This window comes from Diceros bicornis, chromosome 8 (genome assembly GCF_020826845.1).
Source record: "Diceros bicornis minor isolate mBicDic1 chromosome 8, mDicBic1.mat.cur, whole genome shotgun sequence".
NCBI classification, from domain to species: Eukaryota; Metazoa; Chordata; class Mammalia; order Perissodactyla; family Rhinocerotidae; genus Diceros; species Diceros bicornis.
The window spans coordinates 3,412,034-3,436,957 of NC_080747.1; the positions used below are offsets into that span (position 1 = coordinate 3,412,034).

General features: G+C 61.2%; 1 protein-coding gene across 2 annotated transcripts; it reads right to left on the reverse strand.

Annotated features, from left to right (window-relative positions):
- Positions 1-123: 123 nt before the first annotated feature.
- On the reverse strand, positions 124-24,678 carry CPZ (carboxypeptidase Z). Of its 2 annotated transcripts, XM_058546636.1 has the most exons (11): positions 24,528-24,678; positions 18,937-18,969; positions 16,999-17,373; positions 14,269-14,481; positions 11,863-12,059; positions 11,075-11,236; positions 10,417-10,575; positions 6,403-6,538; positions 4,518-4,657; positions 1,341-1,440; positions 124-619 (listed from the first exon to the last, which is right to left on the reverse strand). In XM_058546636.1, exons 1-11 carry the CDS (start codon positions 24,616-24,618, stop codon positions 252-254), a joined length of 1,974 nt encoding a protein of 657 aa, XP_058402619.1. In that variant the 5' UTR covers positions 24,619-24,678; the 3' UTR covers positions 124-251. The 2 variants fall into 2 exon arrangements, with proteins under 2 accessions (XP_058402619.1, XP_058402618.1); XM_058546635.1 differs by lacking the exon at positions 18,937-18,969.
- Between the last annotated feature and the right edge of the window lie 246 nt (positions 24,679-24,924).

The following is a 24,924-nucleotide window of genomic DNA, read 5'->3' on the forward strand; positions in this document are numbered from 1 at the left end:
TAGTAGGAGCACTGGCCCCCAGGGTCGTCGAGGTGAACAAGGCTGAGGTGCGGCCCTCACTCAACCGGGGTCCATTTCTTCCCCCGCGGCAGGTGCCTCACACACAGAGCCTCCTATCGCGGCCGAGATGAATAAAAACACTTTAATAAAACAGAAACGGCTTTGTGGGGTGTCTGTGGAAGACGAGATCAAGAGCCGGAGCCCCCGCCGGGGGCTGGGCCTCCGCGTCCGGGCGGGCGCAGGCGGGGGCGCTAGTACTTCAGCAGCCAGCGTGGCTTGTGCTGGCTCAGCGACGTGAAGTAGGACCACCACCAGGGCTTGCTCCCGCTGGCCGTGGGCTGTCTCCGTGCCCCGAGGGGCTCCTGGCCGGGCTCCTCGGGCTCCCTGTGTGGGCCGGCACCTCCCGGTGGGTCTCGGAGCCCGGGCCCACTTCTCCGCGGCCCAAGAAGGAAGGTCTTGGGTCCGGTCCCCAAAGGCTGGAGAATGAAGTCCACACGGCCGGCCCTCTTCAACCGGGCAGGGATGGTGACTTTCTTGATGACCTTGGAGTAGCCGGGGGCTTGAGCAATGACGATGTGGGACCCTGGGGGCAGCAGTCTCCAATAGTCGCCATCTGGGGCTGTGGACAAGTAGAATAAAAATGCTCCTCAGACCTAGGCTCAGACTCAGCCTGAGACAGTGGGTAACGGGGTCAGAGTGGGCAAGCCTAGGGGGCAGACAGACCACAAATTTACGCTTGCCTCTGAGTTGGCCTGTAATGTCCTCCCCACCTCCTCCCTCTGTCAGACTCCTGTCCATCTCTCAAAGCCCTGCTTAGGCACCATCTCCTCGCTGGAGCCTTCACAGACCATCCCCATCCCCCGCACCCAACCCACACAGCAATCCCTCACTCCTCCGGACCACGTCTCCACCGGCTAACTCACGTCACAACGTGTCATAATTTTTTAATCAGCTCTGACATTCCTGAGGGCACCCAGAGCCCACAGGGCTGGACACGCCAGCCTGTCAGTGGGATCTAAGCCCTGGGATATGAACAAATGGGCTCATGACTGGGGGTGGTCCCTGCTGCAGTCCTTGAGAAGCCGGTGTCCCCAGCACAGTGACTTCTAAAGGAGCGCGGAGTACACGTCCTCTGTCACCGGCAGCGGGGCCCGAGCACGCTCTCCCCGGGGCCCGTGCTGCCAGACACACGGCTCCAGGCGGGTGGAAGCAGACCCCAGGCTCCCCCCTCCCTCACCAGCCAGGCGGCCGAGGACGAGGAGCCGCCTCGCGGAGCGCCGGGCCCGCTGGGAGCTTTCGCGGGAGCCGCCACCGCGACGCGGGCCGCGGGCGGTGCTCACCCGTGGTGATGTCGTGGCGGATGCCCTTGACCACAATCCGGGCGTTCTTGACGGGCTTGCCAAACTTGTCCATCACCACGCCCTTGATGCCCCGGTGCACCTGGAGAGACCAAGGACGAGGGCACGACGTGGCGCGTGCTCCCCAGAGGGCCGGGACGGCCCGCCCCGCCAGGTCCCGTCCAGCTCTCCTCAGAGCCGGGGTCTCTGGGACACGGCACCACGCGCCTTGACCTCTTGAGTAAGTCACGACCCCCTCTGGGCCTCGGTGTCCTCATCGTGAAATGAGGGTGACCCGTGAGGCCATCCCTGGGGTCCCTCCAGCAATCAGCCCCCATCGGGGCTTGTGAATGACCCACAGTCCGGCTCGAGGGTCTGGCTGACGTCTCCTGGGCCAGGAGCGCTGAGCAGGACCCCTCACGTCCTCCTAACACACTGACCCCTCGCCTCCAGGACCAGAGCCCGTGCCAGCTGGACTCTCTCTGAGCCGAGGTCCCCAAGGCCACGTGGGGCACCGGCAGGACACGGGCCGAGTGTCTGGTCCCTGGTGTCCGTCCTGGCCATACCACCAACCAGCTCTCTGACCCGGGGCAAGCCACCTCCACCTCAGCATCGTCTCCCTGTCTGTAAAACGAGGCAGCAGAGCCCCCGCGGGTGTTGCTGGGGGATAAGAATTAATACACACAAGGACTGCCACACCCCCGCTACGAACTGGCACTAAGCCCAGCCACGCTTCCCAGCAGACACCCTGAGACCCAGCGTTCAGACTCGGAAGCTGCACTTTCCAAAAGGAAAGCGTCTCCCGGCACTGCCTGATCCTGCTCACATCTCCCCTCCCAGGACAATCGACGGTGAACAAGCCAGAGCACCCTGGCTCTGTCGGGCTGGAAACAACCTGGACCTGCAGGTCACATCAAACAAGGCCGGGACCACTGGGTGGGAGGGGAAACAGAGCAGTGTGGCTGTTCTCCCCCCGAGGCTGCCCCCACACCTTCAGTGTCGCCCAGGCCCCTGACTCCGTCCTGCCCTGTCCTGTGCTCAGAAAACCTCGCCAGCTCCCTCACCTGGTCAATTCCTTTCCCGCTTCGAGACACACCGCATACTCGCCTCTTCCTCCAGGAAGCCCCCCTTGATGACTGGCCACATCAGGGGCCCCCCCAGGGTCCCACAGTCCTGGGCTTCCCACAGCCCTGACCTCACTGTGATGTCCCCCCGACCTGATAGCAAAGGCCAGACACATAGTAGGGCTTCATTTAATTTCAGCTTACACTGGCTAGAACTTGTTCTGTCCTTGCTCTGGGGCTGACGAGTCGTCTTCAGGCAGAACCAGGGACACGCAGCTCTCCAGTACCCCCCTCCTCTCCCAACCAGGGAAATGCAGACACCCCCCCAAGGCCTGGTCAGGATCGCGGTGGAAAGGCCTCAATGGGCCACGACAGACCTGATTCTTATCAGAAGGCTGGGCTCGGCTTTCCGGGGGGTCATCCTCGGGGACTGGCCATTCCCGGCCACATGCTACTCGGCCTTCTGCAGCATCACCCTCGCTATTAAATCTTTATATCCCAAGACTTCACATACAATATCCACGGAGCAATCCCAGCTCCATTTAAGGCTCCTTAAAACTCATTTTCACCAGACAGCCATAAAATGAAATGAGCGAGGAGGCCTGGCCCAGAGCCATTAGTGAATGATGACCTGCCTCCCACAGCGATGTCGCTGGCACAGCCGTAAAAAAGAAACTCACACGACACTAACAAGTTGTTATCTGAGGCTTGGCTCTGTTCCTATTGCTGCTGTGGCTGCAGGTCCAGGAGGCTCTGCTTGGTTCTCGCCTGGGAGAAGGTTCCTGATCTTTCTAGAAAGGAGGGGGCCCATGGGCAGAACTGAGGTCTAGGGGCAGCCAGATCTGAGTTCGAGCTCTGGGCAGTCGCTGGGTGACACGGGACAGGCCCTGTCATTCTCTGACCCTCTGTCTCCTCTTCTTCCTGACTCACAGCCACTGGGAGCCTGTGCATGGCCTAAGTGACCCCAGATCATCGCCGTCCTTCCCAGGCACCAGTACCTCCACCTGTAAAACGGGGCAGCCCTGTCTACCGCCCACGAGTGGTGTCGGGATTCGGTGCCATATGCAGGGGTACCAACTATAAAGTGCTGTGCACTTACAGCCCCCTCACTGTCTCCTTTGGGCAATCCGGTTTCTCTCTTAGGACCTTCTTCCCCCTGGGATATTGTGCCAATATGCAAGGTGTGAGATTCTTTAAAATGCTCAGAAAAAAACAGCAGAGGCTTGTCCAAAACCACTGCTCTCTCCTCATTTTGACTCCTGCGTTCTCTCACACGCGGTACCTCACTCAGAGCAGCACAGCATGGAGCCTGAGGTGTGAGGCAGGGCCGGGAGAGGTGGCAGGACGTCGGGCATCGGTCACCAAGCCCCTGGAACACTCTCCAGGTCCACCGAGGGGTTACTTTAGACACATTTTCCACGGCCCCTACTCACCACCCACAGCCTGCTTCTGGGTGACCTCAGCCCCCTGACAGCAGTTCCCCTGAGTCTGGCTGCCTCCCTGCCAGCCTGGGCCCTCCCTCCGAGACGAGGGGCAGAGGTGCCCCAGGCCCTGCTGGACCACACGGAGACCTGCTGTCCAGAGCCGTCGCCTCCGGGCCTCACCCGACTCGGGCCCACCCCAGTCCTATGGCTGCGCTCCTCACTCTGGCCACAAGGACCCCCTCACACCACTTCTCTGCCCGAGCTCTCTCGGCCCCATGACCTTATTTCTCCTACTCCTTCTTCAAGACGCAGCCCAAGTGCTGCCTCCTCCAGGAAGACCCCGAGGCTGGGTCAGGTGCCTCCCAGACTGCCCTGGTCCCTGCACTCCCTTTGTTCAGTCGTGCCCCTTTAGGTCACGAGACCCTCGCTATACCAGCGACCCCGATGTACGGCCCCTGGTGTCTGAAGCACCCCCAGGGCCGGCCTGTGGGCGGAGAGGAGGCCAGCGAGGCTTCAGCCATGAACGAATGGACAGCTAGCTCATAAGAAGTGAAATATAACCGCGTGGGCGCGTGGGCGCTGAGCCCGCCACACAGCGCGCTGGACCACGAGGCTGGGGGCTCCTCGGGGACCCGCCTCCGTCCTCCCCAGCGCCAGGCCCTGCCGGGCCCGAGCGAGGCCCCCGAGCTCACCATCTCCACGAAGCTCAGGAGCGGCTCCTTGTTGTGCTGCCAGATGGTGTAGAGGGCCTCCTCGGGGGGGAACTTCACGCAGCCCAGCTCCACCGTGATCTCAAAGCAGTTGCTGTGCAGGTAGTTGAAGTCGGACATGCCTGCGGCACAGGGGGCTGAGCGGGCGCCGGGCACGGCCAGCCCCACCCCGCAGCCGCCGAGCAGCCGCGCGCCTGGAGGCGGGTGTTGTCGCGATTCCCACTTTACAGACGAGCAGACTGAGGCCCGGGGCAGGGGCCAAGCTGCACTCTGAACCCAGGCAGTTTGGCCCCCACGTCCGCGGGCTCACCCGCCGTCCTACGCGGCCCCTCGGTGGGTAAAGAATGAGCTGATTTCGTCGAGAAGCTGGCAGCATGTGGTGGCCACAGGTGCCTCTGGTGTCCGAGCTGCTGGCCTTCCCTGGCCTGGACCCCCAGTGATAATACTGTCCATCTACCTGGACAGTCCCCAGAACAGCCTGGGGAGGAAGGTCTGAGGCAGAGAGAGGCTTGGGAGCAAGCTGGGATGACCGCTGCCCCACCCACCTCTGCCCTCTGCTCTCTGCCCTCTGCCCCATCTGCTTTTGGAGTTTCTTGTCCAGCAGAAGCCACAACTGTCCTCCAAGGCCCAGGCCTACGGCACTGAGGGGGCAGCCCTGTGTCGGGAGCTGCTGGGGGCCCCTGCCCTTAGGAAGTCGGGGCCTCCTCTGAGCCCCGGCACCCCAGCACCACGCAGCCACTGTCAGTGATTTAACATTCACGGTCCCCAGTGCAGCCACATTCCCCATCCATCTGGCCCCCTCTGGGCCTGGCCGCTGGCCCCAAGCTTTCCCTGGGTCCGTGTCGCTGTGGGAGGGGAGCCCAGCTGGGGTCCAGACGCTGGCCTCTCCCAGGCCCAGCCCCACCATGAGGGTCCTTCGCAGACCCTCGTTAACGGGTCATAACGGAGAAACTAGAAGCGCTACCCCCTTGAGATTCAAGGAACCCGTGCGCCTGGGTTCCGGGAGGCAGAAGCTGAGCGACCCCGGGAAAGGACCACACGTGCGATCGTGGGAAAAGTGTGCAGGGCAGGGGTGTGGACTGGACTGAGAACCGAAGGGGAGCCAAAGGGGCCCCCTCTCTGCCCACGCAGGAGGAGGTAGGGACAGGCTTGCAGTGAGACCGGCCCTGCCACCCGTGGTGGACCTGAGCAGGCCCTGCTCTTGTCTGAGCCCATCTGCCTCATCCGCCAAAGGATGCAAATGATAAATGTGCCGGTGTGGGGAGAGGGGCAGGCAGATGCGTGTGGGCCCGGTCCAGCGGGCGCCCCTCACGCACAGGGTACCACGGGCACCCCCACTGCTCTGTGTGGTGTCTGCACCCAGCGCAGCTTTAGCTGACAAAATACAGGACGCCCGGTCAAGATGAACGCAGACATACAACGAATAAAGTTTTAGTATATCTCGTGCGATACCCAGGACACACTTATCCAGCCCTAAAGAACTCTTCATTATGTCTCTGACATCCACATTCAACCGGGGGTCCTGTATTCCAGCAACCCTACTTAACCCCCAAAGGCCAAAAAGAATTGGCCGCAGGCGGAATTACGAAATGCAGGCGTTCACTAAACAAGCAACGGAGATGGCGAGGGGGGTCCCAGGTGCAGCTCTGCTGTGACAGGCACACATGAACTTCATCAAGACAGCACCTGGGACTAAAGCCAGCCCACGCCCGAGGGTGGGGGGCCTGTGAGGTGTGTCTGCTGCTCTCGGATGGTCCAGACCGCTAGAGGAGGCGCCAAGCCCCGCCCCCGCCCTCCCTCAGCTCCCTCCCTCTTCCTGACCGCTGCCCCAACCCCGGCCCCACCTCCAGCCTGCCCAGGGCCGCACCTCCCGTGAAGCTGTACCAGTCGGCCCCGTTGATGACGCTGCCCCTCTTCAGGAAGTTGCCCCCACACCTGTTCTCCGACCTGTCCATCATCATGGGGTGGACGTCGGCATAGGCTCTGGCCAGCAACTTGAACATCTGCAAAGGAGTCAGAGAGAGGTTTCCCAGAGACCAAGACCAGAAGGTGGGGCCTCAGAGCTCTGGGCAATGGTGTGAGGCGAGGCCTCCTGAGGGAGTGGCCTGCAGCACTGGCAGGAGGGGAACGGTGTCCACGCAGACGGCACAGCACGTGCAAAGGCCCAGAGGTGGGGCGGCCAGAGATCAGGGCGCCTGTCGTGGGTACGTGGGCGCACCGTGGAGCCCCCACACACCTGGCTGGGGAGTGTGGGCTTTCTCTCGAGAAGGGGGCACACTGCAGTGACATTGGCAGGGCGCATGGAGGGTGGCTTTGCAGTTTATAAACCACTTCCTGCCACTGTGCGGAGAGCAGGCCTCGGGGAGAGCTGAGGTGGGCCTTGCTGTCACTGACTTCATCTCCCCAGCAAATCTTTCTGATAATAGTCACTTCGTTTTCCCCAGGGACCAACAGCACCTGGGGGAGCCCACCAGCCTACAGCCATAACCACATGCAGTTGCCATCGTGATTGGTAGAGGGACACAGGACACGGCCCACGGGGCTGCCACCCCCTGGGTGGCGCCTTGGAGGCGGGGCACCTCTGGGTGTGGCTGGGATTCCTGGTAGTGCAGGCCCCTTCCCTGCTGGCCTTCCCCAGCCCAGTGCGCCCCCTTCACCCTTCAACGCCCCCTAGGGCCCGCAGAACCTCCTGTCAGGTGGGTCTCAGCTGTCTGTGTGTCCCAGGGCCGGACACGGGGTCTGACCCCGCCGGGGGAGGCTCCCAAGTAGGCGTCAGACGGATGAGGGCCCCCTGGCCCTGGGAGAAGTCTGCCTTGCGGGGGTGGGTCCCCCTCTATAAGAAAGGGGCAGAGTCAGTAACGGGGAGCTGATCCAGGCCAGGGTGAGGGTCTCTCCTGGCGGGGGTCACGGTGACTCAGACCCAGGACCTGGGGCTTGGGGAAGGAAGGGTCTAGTTTCTCGGGGGTGTGACTGTGCAGCTTCAACTCAGCCCCACAGAAACAAAGGAAACACCCAAATTACAGCCCCACGCGTGTCCTGCAGTCACCAAGATGGGTGGACCAGGAACTGCCATCCTGCCAGCAGCCGCCCCGCGGCGCTGGTCGGCATCAACCGTCTTCAGCCAGGAGTCCAGCGGCCGAGGAAAGGGGCCTACCTGCCTGCAGATGCCGACTGGGTTGTTTCTAGAACTCTGCCCCACCCAGCATCCCAGCTCTCTGGCCCTCCACCACCCGTGTGCAAAGCAGCACCTGGGCTGGGGGGGGAGGTTGGACCAGACTCTCTCCCAGCTCTGCTCCCCACCACCCTCCAGATCCCGTCTCTCTCCATCCTGCCCTGGGGCCTTCCTCCCATCACCTATCAGTCACTGCCTCTGTTGCCCCACCCAGAGGGCAGAGAAAGTCGCCATCAGTCCCCAAAACCCCAGGGCGCATGAGCCGCAGGTCCGGCTGGGAACAGGCCCGAACTGGGGGGTGGGGGCAAGACAAGGACGTCGGGAGGAGTGCTGGCCCAGAGGCTGGGCGAGGGAAAGACACAGAGAGACAACCGTAGACGAAGCAAGGTAGGGCACGGCAGGCGGTCAGGAGGGGCACTCGTGGACTGGCACAGGGCCAGGAACACAGGCCAGCGCCCATGGACGAGGACCAGCCCACCCACTCCTGCGGCCTGGGACCCCGCATGAAGCTGGCTCGTTCCCACTGCGAGTGTGGCTGGGCCGAGAAGGAGCGCAGGAGGATTCGGGAAAAGGGGCAGGTGGGGGGGACAGAGGGGATGAGGCCAGCGGCCCTGAATGCTGCCCTGAGGCCCTGGCCCTCGTCCACGGGGCACCACAGAAGTTTGGGGGTGACACGGGACACCCTGGCCAGCCCCTCCGCACGCTCCCCCGCCCCCAGCACCTCTCCTGGGACTCTGGCTTCCACAGAGACCACCGCTGGCTACGGCCTGAAGGATTATCGATCCATGATTGATGACTGGTGGGGAAGACTCTCAATTCTCTGACTCTGGTGGGACTTGTTGAGGTGAACCTCTCCCCTGGGGACATCTTCACGCGTCTGCCTCTGAGATTCAGAGATGCAGAGCCCAGCACCCACCGTGACCAGCTGGTGGCCCTGCCCTCTGACAGCACAGGGGGACCAGGGCCAGGCTCACGGTGGAGACCACCCAGCCACCTTTGGGGGACACTTACTGAGCTCGGAGCACAGAACCTGGCACTCCTGCAGGCTCTAGGTATGTGCTGGTTGTAGGAGTCAGTGAATGAGTGAGTGAGTGAATGAATGAGTGAATGAGTGAGAGAGTGAATGAATGAGTGACTGAGTGAGTGAGTGAATGAGTGCAAGAACGAACAGGCGTGGGAACAAATGCCCCATTGTCACAGATGCTGCTCCCCAGCTCTTGAGAGGCAGGGCGCTGAGCCAGGTGTCCCCGGCTCGGCCTCCCCGGCTCCCACTGCATGCCTGGGCCCCTCTGGGTGTCTGCAGGAAATCACCTTATCCTTTAGGCTCCACTGGGGCAGCCACCACCTCGGAGAAGCCCTCCTTAAGGCCGGGCCAGGTTAGGGGTTCACCCCATATACACCTATACACATACACACATATACACAACACACACATACACACAATGTGCGCACACACACACACCCTTTGTGCCCCCGGCCTCCTGGGCAGCCCTCGGCCCTGGCCCTGGCCACACCTCTTGTCCTTGCCCATTTCTGGCTCCACCTCCCACGCTAGATGAGGACGCTCGGCGCAGGGCCCAGTCCTGCTCGTTGCACTGGACCGGGACTGGCCACACACGGGGAAGGGGCTGGGTGAGGCCGAGCCGACCTCTGAGTGGCCGAGGAGAACGAGCTATGTGCGAGCTGGGCTCCGGGCACTCATCCACCAGCACCAGCCCCTCCCTCCCTGCCCTGCCCCTAAATACCAGGTGGAGAGTGCGAGAAGGCGGCAGGGCGCAGGCCTGGCTCTCCACCCAGGGTCTGGTCCACCAGGAGGCCTGCTGAGTGACCACACGGAGAGCTCAGACCTTTCCAAGACCCCCAGGCCGATCAAGGCAAGGGCTTCCAGCTCTGTCGTCCCAGGAGGGGACAGGGAGTGCAGGGGCTGGCCTGGGAGGGGGCGGTCACCAGGAGCAGTTTTTGGCAATTAAGCTCCAATGCTCTTGGCCGTGGCCTGCGGCCCGCCACAGGTCACCCCCTCCCTCACCTCAGGTTTTCATCCATGAAATGGGAAGGGGTGACCTCCCACACCCTTCCCAGACTGGCCTGCAGGAGGCCCGGTATGAGGCCCGGGGAGGGACACGGTCAGCGCTGGGCAGCTTGGGGCAGGAGTGGAGAAAAGTAGGGCTGGAGAGGGTCCAGCCATCACCACGTGTCTGGTCCCCTGCTGTTGTGCCAGTGAGGGAAACTGAGGCCTGGAGAGGGGAAGGGCCTCCTCGGGGCCCAGATGAACTCCGGGGCCAGAATCCCTACTCCAATCCCACTGCAGCCCCGGGTCCCATGGAGCCAACCCCTAACTCGCCAGCCCACAGGGAGGAGGGAGGCGGCCAGAGTCCGGCCGGGGCCACGCGTGCTGCAGCACTGCCCTCTGCCGGCGCCGCCCACCACCTGCCCTCCCCTTGAACAGAAAACACCAGGCAACACGGCAGGAGCTCCCAGACGGGGACACTGATGGAAGAGTGGGGAGGGGCTGCTCCCAGCCGGCCAGAAGGCTTCCTGGAGGAGGGGTTCGGAGCTGGGCCTGTAAGGCTCCTAATGCTTCAGCGACTCTGTGGGCTTCCCTGAGCTCAGAACAGGAACAACGCTGGGCCAGCCCCGAGGGCACCACCCACACCGCTGCCTCCCCTGCACCCACAGCACGCCCGTCCCACCACGGCACCCCCCTCTCACCTTCTCATCGGGCGTGGGAGAAAACATCTTCTCCTCCTGGGGGTGCTTGGAGAAGTCGAAGGGGTAGGACACCACGAGGTCGCCCCCGTGGAGGCTGGCAGAGAGCACAAAGGGGGTGGTCCGCATCCACTTCATTATTGCCTTCGTCTCGGGGGCCACCTGCCCAGGGCGGAGGAGGCCGTTCTCAGGACCCAGCACGACCCTGCTGACCACCTGCGGCCACGCCCACAGGCTTCCACAGCTTCTCCAGGCCCTCCATGCCCACTCCGCCCCAGGGACCGGGCCCAACACCCGCCCGGCCTTCAGGCTTCCACTCAGGCACCACCAGGCTCTTGCACATGCTGGTCCTCCTGCCTGGAACTTTCTTTCCTGCCTCGTGGGGACGTCACCCCCTCCAGGCAGCCTTCCTGGGTAGCTGTCACTAAGCACCTGCCAGGTTCTGGGTGCTTCTGTGTTCCCTGAATCCCAACAACCCAGTGAGGAGTCACCCCCACTTCACAGGCAGGAAACTGAGGCTCGGAGCACTAAGGCTGTTAGCCGCCAGGCTCTCCTGCCCTGGGGGGACCAGACCTGAGGGTCCGGAATAACTAGAGACCCTCAGACGCATAGCTGTGGGGGAACACGCCTCCGCGGGCAGCGTGGGCAGCACGGCTCCTACCTTACCCCACCAGTAGTGCTGTGGGATGGCCAGGTGGTCGCCGCGCGCGCCGCGGGACGAGGCCAGGCGGTAGTACTCGGATGTCAGGTCAGGGAAATTGCGGTTCAGGTCCAGGTTCTGCGCGTTCTGCCTCCCGCTAGTCCACCCGTTGTAGCCAGCACCCTGAAAACACAGGCCACCCCACAACTAGGGGTCAGCACACTGCACCCTGATCCTTCCGGAGGGAGGCCGCGGGGCTAGGCGGAGAGTGGGAGGCGGGGGCTGCGGTCCTCTCTGGCTTTACTGAGGAACTTGGAGGACACAGCTGCCCTGGACCTCCTTTCCCATCTCTCTGGCCCCTCCCGCCCGGCCTCCCTGCCGATCCTCCAGCCTCAGGGCCTTGCACCCTCTGATCCCCCTGCCTGAGTGCCCCCAAGGGTCATGCGCTGCTCACGCCCACCTCCCGCCGGGCTCTACTCAACATCACCTCCTCAGAGACCTTCCCTGAGCTGACCTCCAGCTAGAGCACACTCGCATGTGCTCGCTCGCTCTCTCTCTCTCCCTCTTTCTCTCGACTCCCTTTCTCATCACGTTTCCTCTACAGAGCATGTCACCTCTTCAACACACCTTAGAATTATCCGCGTCTGCCCCCACCCCCAAGGAGGACCTCGCCAAGGCTGATGCCTGCTGAATCCTCGTCACTCAACAGAATGGTTGGCGCACACAGACCCTCAGTAACTGCTAGTGAGTGAACGGATGGATGGGGGATGACGAAGGCAGCGGCCGTGGATCCAGCGTGGGGGTCTCACCTCAGCGGCCGCCACCTCGTAGCCATCAGGGTTCATGGAGGGCAGCAGGTGGAGGCGGGTGGTGTTGAGCAGGCGCTGGATGCGGGGATCACCCAGCAGGTACTCGGAGCACAGGTACTGGGCCAGGTAGATGAGTATCTCCCGTCCCGCCACCTCGTTGCCGTGGATGTTGCCGATGAGCTTCACCTCAGGCTCCACTGGGGGGAGACACAGTGACCTGGGAAGTCATCTCAAAGCCCCCGGATCCCTGGAGCCCTGAGGGTCCCCACTGCGCGAGAGGCCAGAGGTCCTGGGACCTATTCATCCTTGTTTTGGCCCAAGCATCTCTGTGGCTAAGGAGGCCTCAATGAGGTCATCACTTTGTTGAGCTCATTTCTCATTTTTACCCATAATTATTAGCATGACGAATCAAGGATATTAATTAATAATAACATATGGTATCACTGGTATATGTGAATTGCATTAATAGCAACTTTTAATGTTTGTGTAATAAGTTAAGGTGTACACTGGTGCTTAGATGGGAAGGCAGCTGGTCCTTGAATGAATGAATAAATGAATGAATGAAAAGATGGATGGATGGGTGGGTGGGTGGATGGATGGATGGATGGATGGATGAATGGATGGATGGGTGAATGGATGGATGGGTGAATGGATGGATGGATAGTAGATGAATGGATGGGTGGATGGATGGACGGGTGAATGGATGGGTGGTGGATGGATGGGTGGGTAGATGGATGGATGGATGAATGGGTGGATGGGTGGATGGATAGTAGATGGGTAGGTGGATGGATGGATGGATGGGTGGATGGATGGACTATGGGAAGAAGAGTGGACCAGGAGCCTGGCAGCCTTACTAGCTGTGTGACCTTGGGCAAGTCACCTCTCCTCTCTGAGCCTCACATCGCTCATCTGGAAAGTGGTGTCTCCCTCCCTGGCTGTGTGCGGTCAGAGGACTTGCAGCTGTGGGAGCAAACGCTCATGTCCCTCCTGCATTCCGAGGGTGTAAACGACCCTGAGGCTTTCTACAACAGTCACCTCCCTTGTCTCTCTGCACAGGGGACACCCCTCACCCACACATTCCAAAGCTGCAGGCCAATCCAAAATTGGGAGAGCCCCTGTCTTCCACCCAGAGCACACCACAAGCTGGAGGGTGGGAGGCAGGGTGGGCCTTGCAGGCTGGGGTGGGACTGGATGACTTCTGACCTCCAACAGAAGACGGGGCGTTGGGCTCATGATGTCCATGCTCCCCAAGCCACCAGATGGAAATTGGGCTGAGAGTGGCCAGCCTAGCAAAGGTGCCAGAGCCGCTTCAACAAGACGAGGTGTACTTCTCAGTAATTTTTAAGGACCAAGAGTCGAGTGGGGACTGCTTCTAGATTGATCTCGTCTGACTCACGTGGTCATGGGGACAGAGGAGCTGAGGGACGAGATCAGGGAAGGACTGGGACCCTTCCTCATAGACTCCCCAGTGGAGGCCGGCACTGGGCCCCTGCCCCTGGACGTTCCCGGTGCCCTGGAGGGGGTTCAGGGTCGTCTTCACCTCACCACACAGGACACAGGCTGCCTGCCAGGGGCTGAGCCTTTGCTACAACATCCCGGATTCTTGCGCCAGAGCCCCGAGCCCGGCCCCAGGGCCCACTGCCTTCTCCTCACTGGCCCCTGAAATTCAGTTTCATGATAACTTTTCCAGCCCTGCACTCCTGGCCCGGGTGGCCCTGTGTCGATATGATGGGCAGTGAACTACGACTGCGGTGTGTCTGCCTCCCTCCTCTGCTGCAAGAACGCAGCTCTGAAGGGGCAAGAACATCTAGCATCTTCCACTCTGCTCTCCTCCACCTCAAAACAGGACCGCTCAGCCTGATATGAGTTGAAATGGACTTGGGTTTTTTAAGTGGATAAAGTGCTTTATTCATATCACCCTGCAACCCCGAGTTCACCACGTAGCTTAAAGCAGTGAACGTGAAGGGGCCGCAACCTTGAGCACCTACTTGCCTGGGGTCCGGGGGGCCAGGGCCAGGTTGCAGAAACAACAACACGCACAGAGCACAGTTACTTCTCCCCACAGATGCATGAGGCCCGACGTGCCCGCAGCCAGTGCAGACCCCTCTTCGCTTCTCTCTGACTCATGTGGCCATGTCCCAGGGCCAGGGCCCTCCCTCTGGCCTCCCCCTTGACTCCCAGTGACATCGCTACTACTGTGGTTCCACATGCCTGTGGGATGTGGCCCTGCACCCCACTGCACCAAGCAGAGCCCCGAAACCACCGCCTGCGCCCTGTCTCCAAAACACTGGGGGCCTTGATTAGGATCCTGTGCACTCCAAGGCCAGGCAGGCCCAGAGCCCTTTCCCGGACGCAGGCCCACGCCCAGGCCTCTCCCTTGGGCGCCCGACAGCGACAGGGGCTTACTCAGCTCGTGCTGGCCAGGGCGGCCCGAGAACTCGATGACCAGCAGCTCCCTGCCTTCGAAGCTGCGCCCGATGCTGTAGGTCTTGGCGATGTGGGCGCAGCGGGCCGCCGTCCGCTTCAGCACGCGCACCATCTGGGCGTACGAGTGGTGGCTGAAGCGGATGAAGGTCGGCGGCAGCCCCGAGGGCGGTGCCTCCTCGACGTCCAGGCCTCCTAGGGTAAGAAGGGGTACACCTGGTCAGCGCTCAGCCTGCCCGCTGCCCACCCGCCGATGGCTGCTCTGTCTGCCCCCACCTGGATCCCCTACCTGCCCAGGACCCTGAGCGCTCCCAGCACCTCACACCTGCACCCCCACGGCACTGCGGCAACTTGGGGGTCAGGACCCAAGCACCCCCCTGGGATGGCTCCCCGGCCAATCTGTGTTCATGTGTTTAACTAAAATTCCCTTTATAACACTTAACATCCGACAGCTAATACTAGCACCCAGCAGATGTGTACATAGTGCCTAATGTTACTATGAATAAAAGTAACATGTAGTTACTTCCGAAATGTTACCAAATACAGAGCAGTAGACCGTGAAGGAGAAGAGGTACCTACAGAATCCTCAACCCACAGAGAAGCGCCGCGGCACAGCCCTGACTTTCTGTGTTTTGTTGACAGCGAGGAGAGCTGTAATCACTGTGCTGAAGTTCCCAGCCTGCTTTGTTTACTTAGCATCATGGTGGAAACAGCTCCCGAGCCTCTCAGTCAGGCAACAGCTCAGACAGGCTCCTTACAGTCTACCCCCACCACCTCAAGGACTCCAAATGTTTGCTGTGATTACCAATAGAGCCCTGGGGGAGGGGCGGGGGAGGGGAAGGGGGAGGGAAGCTTTTCTCCGTACTGTAAAAAGTTTCCTTAGGAGAAATTCCTGGGCTTCCAGGTCTAGGGAATGGCTGTTTTTCACGCAACCCCCAGGCCAGCTGGCCTTCCCATCCCTCTCACTGGGGCGTAAGCACCAAGGAGGAGGACAGCCCTGGTCACTCCCTGCCGGCCCCATCCCCCAGGTCTCTGCATTGACCCATGCAGGTCCCTGCAGGCTGGTTCACAGTTAACGCTCTTCTCTAAGTGTCTCACTTGCCCTGTGGTTTTGTTTCTGCTCAAAGTGGTTTTCGAGGGGAAGAAAGCAGATGGAACCAGCAATTTGGTGCCGGAGTTGCCCAAAATAATCTCTCCCAAGCCAACTCGACGGGCTTTCTCAGGCTGGCCCCACAGAGCCGTCTGGTTCCCTTTCTCTGCTCCTCTGCCCTCACCCAGCGCCCCCACCGCCCCAGCTCCCTGGCTCTGCACATGCTGACAGCTCCTACCTGCCTGCAAAGTGCTGCCCACGCCCCCCGCCCCTGCACCCACACAGAAGCCCGTGGGGCAGATGGAATCCCCCCACCCCAGATTCAGCTCCAGGATTCGCCCTGGGCCTCACACACAGCCAGTGAGTAGAACTCACTGAACTGGAACCCAGGGCTCGCTGGAGACGAGCCCAGATGCACCTCTGTGTCCTCCCCTGCCATCCTCGGTGGCCCAGCACGGGGCCATGTACACAGCAGGCACTCAATAGCTGCCTGGTGCATGGACAGACCAATCCATCCATCAGTACTTGGCCCGATTCACACCAGCTCTGCCAGGCAAGAGCTGATGCCAACGCCCTGCTGCCCCTTGCCTTCCCAGAGCCTCCCCTTGGCCACCTATAAAATGGGGTCATAACTGAGGTTCAGGGCTGTTGTGGGGTTTAAATGAGATTGTACACGTGTGCCACCCGGCACCGGATCCCGTGAACCTCACCGTCAGCTTCATGAGTGGAGCACACGAGGAGCCGGAGGGGACGCTGTCCTGCACTGTCCAGTGTCACACACTGGCCACACGTGGCTGTCTACATTCAAGCTTAAATTCATTAAAATCAAAACTTAGACCCTCAGTCGCACTAGCCACATTCGTAGCACTCAGTAGCAATGTGGGACTAGTGGCCGCTGTCTGCGACAGCACAGAATAGAACCTCTCCACCATGGCAGACAGTTCTCTCAGCCGAGGCCGCTGTGGATGACACCGTGTCCCTGGAGGGTTGGGCTCCTGACATCCTCTGCTTACCTGCTCTGGGAAGCCCAGCCCGTGGAGCACAGTCGACTCAGGAGTGGAAAGGCAGGGAGGGGCACTGGGTCGAGCCCCCATGCAGGGCTTTCACTACCTCCTCCCATGCAGCATCACTGCCAAGCGGCCCTCCAGTGCCTCCCTGCACACCTCCCAAGATGAGTGGCTCATCACCACCCAGGGCTGCCCACTCCACCTCAGCTGGTTTATCCACAGGAGGAAACAAAGTTCATCTCTCTGCAGCCCCTCTTGTTGCTTTGAGCCCACAGGGCCCCGAAGACCCCACTCAGGAGTCTGGCTCCAGGCCAGCATCCTACGTGCCCTCCTTGAGGTCAGCCACAGGCAATCACAGGCTTCGCTGGGCAGGCCTCGTGGGGGACGTGCCCTCCTCACACCAGACTGGGCACAGCCAGTACAGGGCAGTTTCTGGAGGGGCTGCAGTCAAGGACTCAGGCCCCCAGGCCAGCACGCTCTTATGCGTATCTGCATTCCCAGGAGGCACCTGCACGCGAGGCCTCCTCATGGGGGCCTTGGCTGAGGCCCTGTCCCCCTCCGACTCGGCTGTCCTATTCGACCCCTGGGCCCCGGAGCCCCCGAAGGCCTCCTCACCTCGAAGCTCCGCCAGCGGGTCGTAGCAGCCCTCCTCTTGGCGCGCGAAGTAGCGGCTGCAGTCCAGGAAATAGGGCCAGGCCATGTCGATGGCGTCGAAGGCGGGCTGGCAGGCCTCCCGCAGCCCCTCACACACGTGCCGGCAGGGCCTGCGCACCCGGCCGCCCGCGCACCGGGGGGCCAGCACGGCACAGCCCAGCAGCCGCAGGTCGGGGTTGCACTGGCCCTCCAGGAGGTGGTGCAGGACGCTCAGCAGGATGTACTCGGAGCTGGCCTCCACCGCTGCCCGGGTGCGGTGCTCCAGCAGGGTGGGGAAGGTGGTCTGGTTGTAGGCAGCGTCGCTGCAGGTCACGAGCTGCAGGTCCACGCACGTGGCTGGGGGAGGCGGGGGTCAGCAGGTCACTCCCTCCCACCATGACCCACGTGGCACCGTCAGACACTTCCTAAGGACCCGCTCCACCCCAGCAGACCCACCTGGGCCAGGGCCCGCAGGGAGGGGGCGCCCACAGGCTGGCAGGGGAGAGCACCAGGACAAGGGCTACTTGGAGGAAGCCAGGGCCTGGGAGGACCAGAGAGGCTCCTAACACTTCCTGGGCTCAACCACGCACTAGTGAGCAAGCCGGGGCTGGCTGCTCTGGCTCTCAGCTCCCACGTCTGCAAAATGGGCACAGCAAAGCCAGCCTTGCCGAGGGCTGGCCACACGAGGCCACCTGAAAGAGGCCAACAGAGCCTGGGTTTGGCAGAAGCAGGTGCGAACCTTCCCGAAGACACAGCCCCAGAGCAAACAGGTCCCAAAGACGCACCCAGCTTGGACGGCCTCGTGTCTCTGGGAAAGCGGCTGATCCCTGTTTGGTTAACTTGGGCTCAGGGCCTTGAGGAGAAGGCTAGGCAAAGATGGCTGCAGCTTGGCCGGGCCTGCCTCAGTCCTGCATCTCGCAAGGATGTTTTAAGTACAGACAGAGGGAGGCAGGGTCTTGGCCGTCACCAGGCATTTTTACGCCTGATCATTATTGCTATTTTTCCAGCCCACGAGTGGAGGTCCCGCCCAGTGTGGCTGGGCTCCCACCGTCCCATCCCCTAAGGCCCTCGTCTGCCAAGCGGCCGGCCCTCCAGGCCCCGCTGGTGTGGAACTGCGTGGCTGCAACCCCTGCCTGCTCACTCCGGTCCGCAGGCCGCCTCCTCCTCTGTCCTCAGCCGGACCTTCCACACGCAGCATCTCATGATACAAGTTACAAGATTCACCACTTTTCCACGTCAAAGTTTAGAAAGGATAGGGTTGTTTCTGCTCAGCATTTCTCCACTCAAAGCATTTTATATGTCATTGACTTTTGCACTGGGAAAACATTTTCCTGCTTTTAAAAAAAATGTAGTCCCTCCATATAGAATATACCAGATGCCCAAAGCCGGCAGGAGAGATTTGAAGGAATGGCCGCTTCTGAGCTTTTAGACATCAGTTCCCATGTCATCTTCAAAACGGTCCCATGAGATCAGCGTCCCCTTCCTTGTTTTAGGAAGGAGGAAACGGGCCCAGAAAGGGAAGGGGGCTGCCCAGCCCAGACTCAGCGGGGGCCACCGGGGCTGAGAGCCAGGGGCCACATGGGATAAACAGCGGGTGAGGCCAGTGCACACTTTAGGGGCAGAACTCAGCCTGTCTGGAGCCCACCTCACGGGGCCGCGAGGGGAGGAATGGCAGGAACCCCTCTCAGGAGCCCGGGGGCCGGGCCGGGGTTGGGAGCCCTTGCTGAGCAGACGGATGGTGCTTTCTTTTTCATCTTGTCTAATTTCTAGCTGTTTAAGAAGGGGTTTGGATTTGGTTAACGGGCCACATTATTAATTACCCACTTCGGAACATGGGTTTGGCTCTCTAAAATGCTCTGATAGCATGGAGGGTCTGCGTCACTCCTACAAAACAAAACAAGGGAAGTCCGTGTACCATACCGCTGTCTGCAGCTGGCGGCCTGCGGCATCCACCTGGAGGAGAGAGGACAGCGCTGTCAGGGCCGCAGACCCCTGCCAGGCGGTCGCCCCTAAACTATGCCCCCAGGGGCATCACTTCCTGAGTGCTCGCGGACACCCAGCCCTCCAGAGCTCCGTCTCATTCAGTCGTCCCAGCGACCCCCCATTTCACAGGGGAGGAGACTGAGTCTCAGGGAGGTCACACGACGGGCCTGAGGAAAGACAGGCAGAGAGCGGGGTGGGTTCCGTGGAATGTATCGGGCACCAAAGGCTGGGACTGCCCCCCAGTGTGCGGGCAAGCCTGCTCCCAGGACACAAACGCCGTGCTCTGGAGCACTGGCCGACTGCCATGGTGTAGACACTTCCACCGTGGCCAACTGCAGGCTTCCAGCAGTTGAGCAACTAGTTCTCACAAAATTCCCCAATATTTAACAAGCAGACCTTGGAGCCTGTACCAGGGGCTCCACCCACCACCGCCTCTGACCTCACGTTATTCCGAGTCCCCCAAGAGTCAGGCAGGCCCTGGCTCCCTGCCCTCCAGAACACTCTGCAGGGTGGTGCCCCACCGGTTCCTGAGCTGGGGACCCTACTCCCCAAGAAGAGGACCAACATACAAAACTCTCCTTGCAGTTGTGGGCTTCAAGGGCCCTCCTCGGGGGCCAGGCACAGGACCCACAGTGAGACCCCTGGAAAGGCCAATAAAACCAACCTCAAGCCATGCCACCCGCCCAGGTCCCCGCCAGGAGCAAGGGCCAAGGGGGAGGAACTGACCCTGAGAGACAGAATGGGCGTCTGACTCAGAGCTCAGCTGGCCCTGCAGGGGTCCCACGAGGGGCGGGCAGGCTGGGCGCACAGCAGGAAATAAGAAAGGGGAGAGATGTGGAGGGGCCAGGAAGAAGGCTAGGACCGGAGGGAAGAGGCCCGAGTTCTGATCCTGCAACCTCACAGAACCCGGGCCTGAACCGCGAGTCCGGGACGGTGGGGGCCATTGCTAGGGATTCAACGTAAGATCTGGGGGTCACACAAGCTTCCTGAGCACATGCGAGCCCCCACTGGAGGAGACACAGGACAGGGCTCTGGTCCTGCTGGGCTGGCCAGGCAGCCCCCTCCCTCAGGAACCTCCGGACATGGTCTCCGCACTGTGGACGAGGCGACCACAGGCCCTGAGCCCTGCGTGCCAGCTCGTGAAGCTCTCGTGGGATGAAGACCTTCAAAGCACCCTCTCGCCACCAGTGCTCAAGTGATAACTACAGTTTCCACCATCACAACAGTGACAAAAAGACCCACAGAAACGCCTGGATGAGGTACAACTGGGTGTGCCCACATCTGCGAGAAGGCGCCCGCCACCCTGGGGTTGCTCTCCCTCCTCGTCCAAATAATACGGTAGAGAGCGCTGTGTTCCCACGGGCACAGCGGAGGACAGGCACGCCCAGGGCCAGAGCTGGACAGCCCTTGGTCCAACCCCGCCCGTCACAGCAGGGAGACCCTGGAGTCCCTCTTTTCTGCCTCTGTTTCCCCATTCTTTATGAGGCTCGCTATAATCACTTGCCTGGAATAATGTGCAGGTTCTATGATGCACCCACGTTTTGTGCCCAGCACAGGACCTGGCTCTGGTAGACGGTCCATGAATAACAGTGTGTGTCCTCACTGTCACTGTTTTCTAACACCCCTGAGACAACGTGCCCAGGAGTCCAGGCGTCCTCACGGGCGGGCACCCCTTGGGCAAAGCAACAGGCAAAAGAACCATTTCCCTAAAGTGTCTGTGCTCAGGACAGCCGGCCCTGACGCAACAGAGAGGGTGGCAGCGGGCCCTCCGTGCCCTCCGATGCTCCACAGAGCGCGTGGGAACGGGCACAGGCTGGCAGTGAGTGAGCTGGAGGACACCCCAGTCGCCGCCCAAGTAGCCTGAGCCACTGCCCCCTCAGCACGCAGCTCACGACCCGACACCATCAGTGACTCCCAAGCCTCAGTGGTCGGAAGTGTTCCCAGACTTGCATCCCCGGCCCTCTGCGGAGGGAGAGCAAGAGACGGACCCATGATTCTGACGGAAACACTGCACTGTTATCTGCTCCTGTGCCGTTAAGGACAGCCGGCTAGTGCCGGGGAGAACAGATAAGAGGACTGAATCCGTGCAGGGCCCGTGCCAGCATCCGTGTCCAATGGTGAGCGTGTGGCGCTGGCTCACGACCCACTGTCGCAGCCCGTGTGAGCTTGGATGGGGGCAGATGCACTGACTCAGACGGTCAGCTCAGGAGCCCAAGGCCTCCTCAGACAGACGGTATCACCAAACGCACCCGGCTCCCCTCCGTATGCATGCAGCCCCGTGCTCTGAGTGTGCGCCCACTGTGAGCACGGAGCCAAGTGGGGGATTCTGAAGATGTATTAGACTCTCAGCAGATGTTCCATGAGCAGAACTCCCACTCGACCCTGGGGTGAGGAACCAGGAGCAGAGCAGGTGTCCCGACATCTGCACCCTCAAAGCCACCAGATGCCACACGAGTGATGGGATCTGTGGATTTGAGAGGATCTGACAAGCAAAGCCCTCCTGGTTTCATGTAGCTTCAAGTCTCCTAATTTACAGATGAGAAGACTGAAGCTGGAGGATTCAGCTCCTCACCGGGCCTCAGTTTCCTCATCTATAAAGGGGGGTGATAATACTAGTACCCGTTGTTGTTGGAGGAGCCAGTGAGGTAATGCTGAGCAGGGCCTGGCTCAGAAAGGGCTCAACAAACAGTAGCTCCGGGTCACACAGGGAGAAGGAGGGACAGCCACTGTGACCCCCCCCCACACCAGACCTTGATGCTCGGTGTGGTGGACGACGGGGCGTCATCTGCTGACCTGTCACCAACTGCTTCCAGAGTGGCCACCAGGGGCAAGACAGAGAGATGGGTAGATTCCTTTCCTGGGGCTCCCGTCACAAAGTGCCACAAAGTGCCACAACAGACATTGAATCTCTCACGTCTCTGGAGGCCCAAAGCCTGAAATCAAGGAGCTGGCAGGGCCGTGCCCCTCTCAGGATCCGGGGTAAGGCCCTTCCTGCCTCTCCCAGCCTCTGGGCTCCCAGCATTCCTTGGCTGTGGCCATATCGCCCCTGTCTCTGCCTCCATCATCACGTCCTTCCTGGCATGTCTGTGTCCAAATTTCTGTCTTCTTCTAAGGACACCAGTCACTGGGTCCAGGGTCTACCCTAAGCCAGTACGACCTCATCTGACTATATCTGCAATGATCTTGTTTCCCAGTGAAGTCACAGGTACCAGGGGTTAGGACATCAACATATCTTTTGGGGAACATAATTCAACCCACAACAACAGGCAAGTCCCAGGGCGCCTTCGGGGAGGTCAGGGATGGGGGTGCGGTCACTAGAGGAAGCAGCTGTCCTGGCCACACCGTCCAGTATGGTAGCCACGAGCCACATGTGGCTACTGAGCACCTGAACTGCTGCGAGTCCAAACCGATGTGTGCTGTAGGTATAAAACACTCACCAAATTTCAGACTTAGCACTAAAAAGAAGAATGTAAACTAGCTCATTCATGATTTTTATATTGATGACAAATACTGAAACAATAATTTGGGTATACTGGGTTAAATGAAATTTGTTATTAAAGGTAACTTCATCTGTTTCTTATTACCTCTTAGTGTGGCTACTAGAAAATGTAAAATATATGTGGTTGGCATCTTTCTGCTGGACGGCGCTGGTCAGAGGCTGCCCTTTAGCCATCCACTTGTGACTGTTACACCTCTTGACCACAAGGTGTCAGCACGTCGTCAACTGCGGGACGGAGATTGGCCTGGGGCCGGCGCCTTAAAGACCAGGATAAGTTGCTGGGGCGGGCCTGGGCCTCCTCTAATAGATGAGAAACCCGATTGAGGTCAGAGAGGTCAGGCCATCTGCCCACCGTCACACAGCAGAGTAGAGGACTCAGGATTTGAACCCAGACCCCCCTGGCCCCTAGGAACATGAAAGTCACCTCAGACCCCGGCTCCCCGTGAAGACCGGGAGTCCTCCGCCAGGCAACGGACGAGGCAGAGGGGACGGAAGGGTCCGGGCTTGCTCTGAGTCTCTGGGACGTGTAAGATGGGGACATGGGTATAGTGCTCGGATACAGCAGCCTGGACTCAAACTGCCCGGCCTCGCCCACACCAGTCTGCGGTCTGGAAAAGGCATTCTGCTTCCACGGACCGCACATGTAAGGAAGGAAGGTGGGTCTGGAGGAAGGATTTATTCTAGAAACAGTCACTGGTGCCACCTCAGAGCCACAGAGATCCACTCTGCCCGTCCCTCCAGGTGAGGAGGGGCTGCCAGCACTGCCCAAGTCCGGAGGAGGGGCTGCACTTCTCCCTGTGAAGGCAGGTCAGCGAAGGCTCCCCAGAGGAGGGGCCACTGTCCCTGACAAGTCTACAATTCTGAACATTTCCTGGGGTCTCAGGGGTCCAAGGGAGAGTCCATCCACGACACTGTGCAAGTTCCATCCGCATCCTGCATGCACGCCTGCACACACACACACACACACACACACACACACACACGCCCTGCCTGGCCTGGGCCTTTCTGCAGAAAGGTGGGGAGGAACCAGGTGGGGGGAGGGCCAGAGGTGGAGAGAAAATTCAGGCTGAGAGAAGTAAAGGTTAAAAGATCAATTTCAGCACATTTGAGAGGGGCATTTCGCTCCTGGCACATCAACTTGGTCGGCGCCCGCAAGTTCTCAGGTCTCCACCAACCCCGGCACTGGAGAGATTCAAATCTGACATGCCCCGACCCCCGTGCCTAGGGGACCCCTGCCCTCCAGGGCACAGACGTCTGCCGCTGACGAGGACCCTGGGGATAGGCTACTAGACACACCTCCACCTTTAAACAGGAAGGGAAACTGAGGCCCACTCCCGGGGTGGGGGGCAGCCAGGACTGGCGCCCAGGACTCCAGGACCGGTGCCCAGGACTCCAGGACCCTGGTCCTCTGGCACTGGGACACCCCACACTCAGGTGAGATCACACAGACAGGTGCACACCCCTTCGAGGGTCCTTGGGTCCCACCCCTCTCCCTGACCCAGAGCCCTCCAGGAGCACCCACTCCCACACCAGGGGAGCACCTCCCCTCCCAGGGGCCGCACCCCCCCCAGGCCCTCTGCGCCCACTTCCGGAGACACTGTTGTCCATATCACAGCCCCACTTGGGAGGGAGGGGTCAAGAGTTTGCGGAGGCTTCCCCGTTCCTGGAAGGACCGGGGATCTTGCACTGCCCGTAGCCCTACAAAGTCCTGGCACCTGCTCCCTCGGACCCCACCTGCAGGGGGCCCTCACCTGCAGGGTGCCCCCGCCCCCTGTGCCCTGACCCAAGAAGGACCCCCCGGCCTGGACACGATGTCCCTCTGCTTCCCCCAAGCTGCCCGTGCGCTGCGCCCTGGGGTCCCAGCCTCGATGCACGCAGAGAGCCCGCTGCCCCCTCCTGGGCAGACCACGAGGTCCAAGGTCACAGGGCGCCCACTTGGGGACGTTCTCCCGGAGCCCTGGGTCACGCGAGGGAAAGTTTCCCGGTTCCCGGGCGCCGCGTTCCCCCAGGACGGGGCGGTCGGTCTTACCGGCGGGGTCCCGGGCGGGCTCGCACCCGGGCCCGGCGGCGGCGGCGGCCAAGACCGCGAGGAGCAGCAGCGGCGGCGGCGGGGGCGGCATGGTGGGCGGCCGGCGCGGCGGGCGGGCGGGCGCAGTGATGTGGCACTCGGGCCGGGGCGCAGCTGCTCGGCGCCCGCCCCCCACGAGCGCGGAGTCGGGTTACAGCGCAGCCCAGAAACTGCGCGCAGGGATGCGGCGGGCGGGGAGGGCCAGATCCGCGCGCAGCACGCTTCCGGCCGAGTGCCCCGCCCCCCAGGGGGGGCGTCCCCGAGGGCTCAGTTTCCCCACTCCCGCTTGAGGGGACTGGGGAGCTGACCGCCAAATCGCCTGCTGATCTTGCCTAAAACTCCTGATTCCCAGACAGGA

What these genes read in the sequence shown, in the direction of transcription:
- CPZ (XM_058546636.1), bottom strand. Translation starts at nt 24,618, where the DNA reads ATGCCGCCCCCGCCGCCGCCGCTGCTGCTCCTCGCGGTCTTGGCCGCC. An exon ending in CCCTGGCCAGCACGAGCTGA is followed by an intron (nt 12,060 to 14,268) that starts GTAAGCCCCTGT and finishes GTCTCCCCCCAG; the next exon opens with TGGAGCCTGAGGTGAAGCTC. An exon ending in AGCACTACTGGTGGGGTAAG is followed by an intron (nt 10,576 to 11,074) that starts GTAGGAGCCGTG and finishes CGCCCTGGGCAG; the next exon opens with GTGGCCCCCGAGACGAAGGC.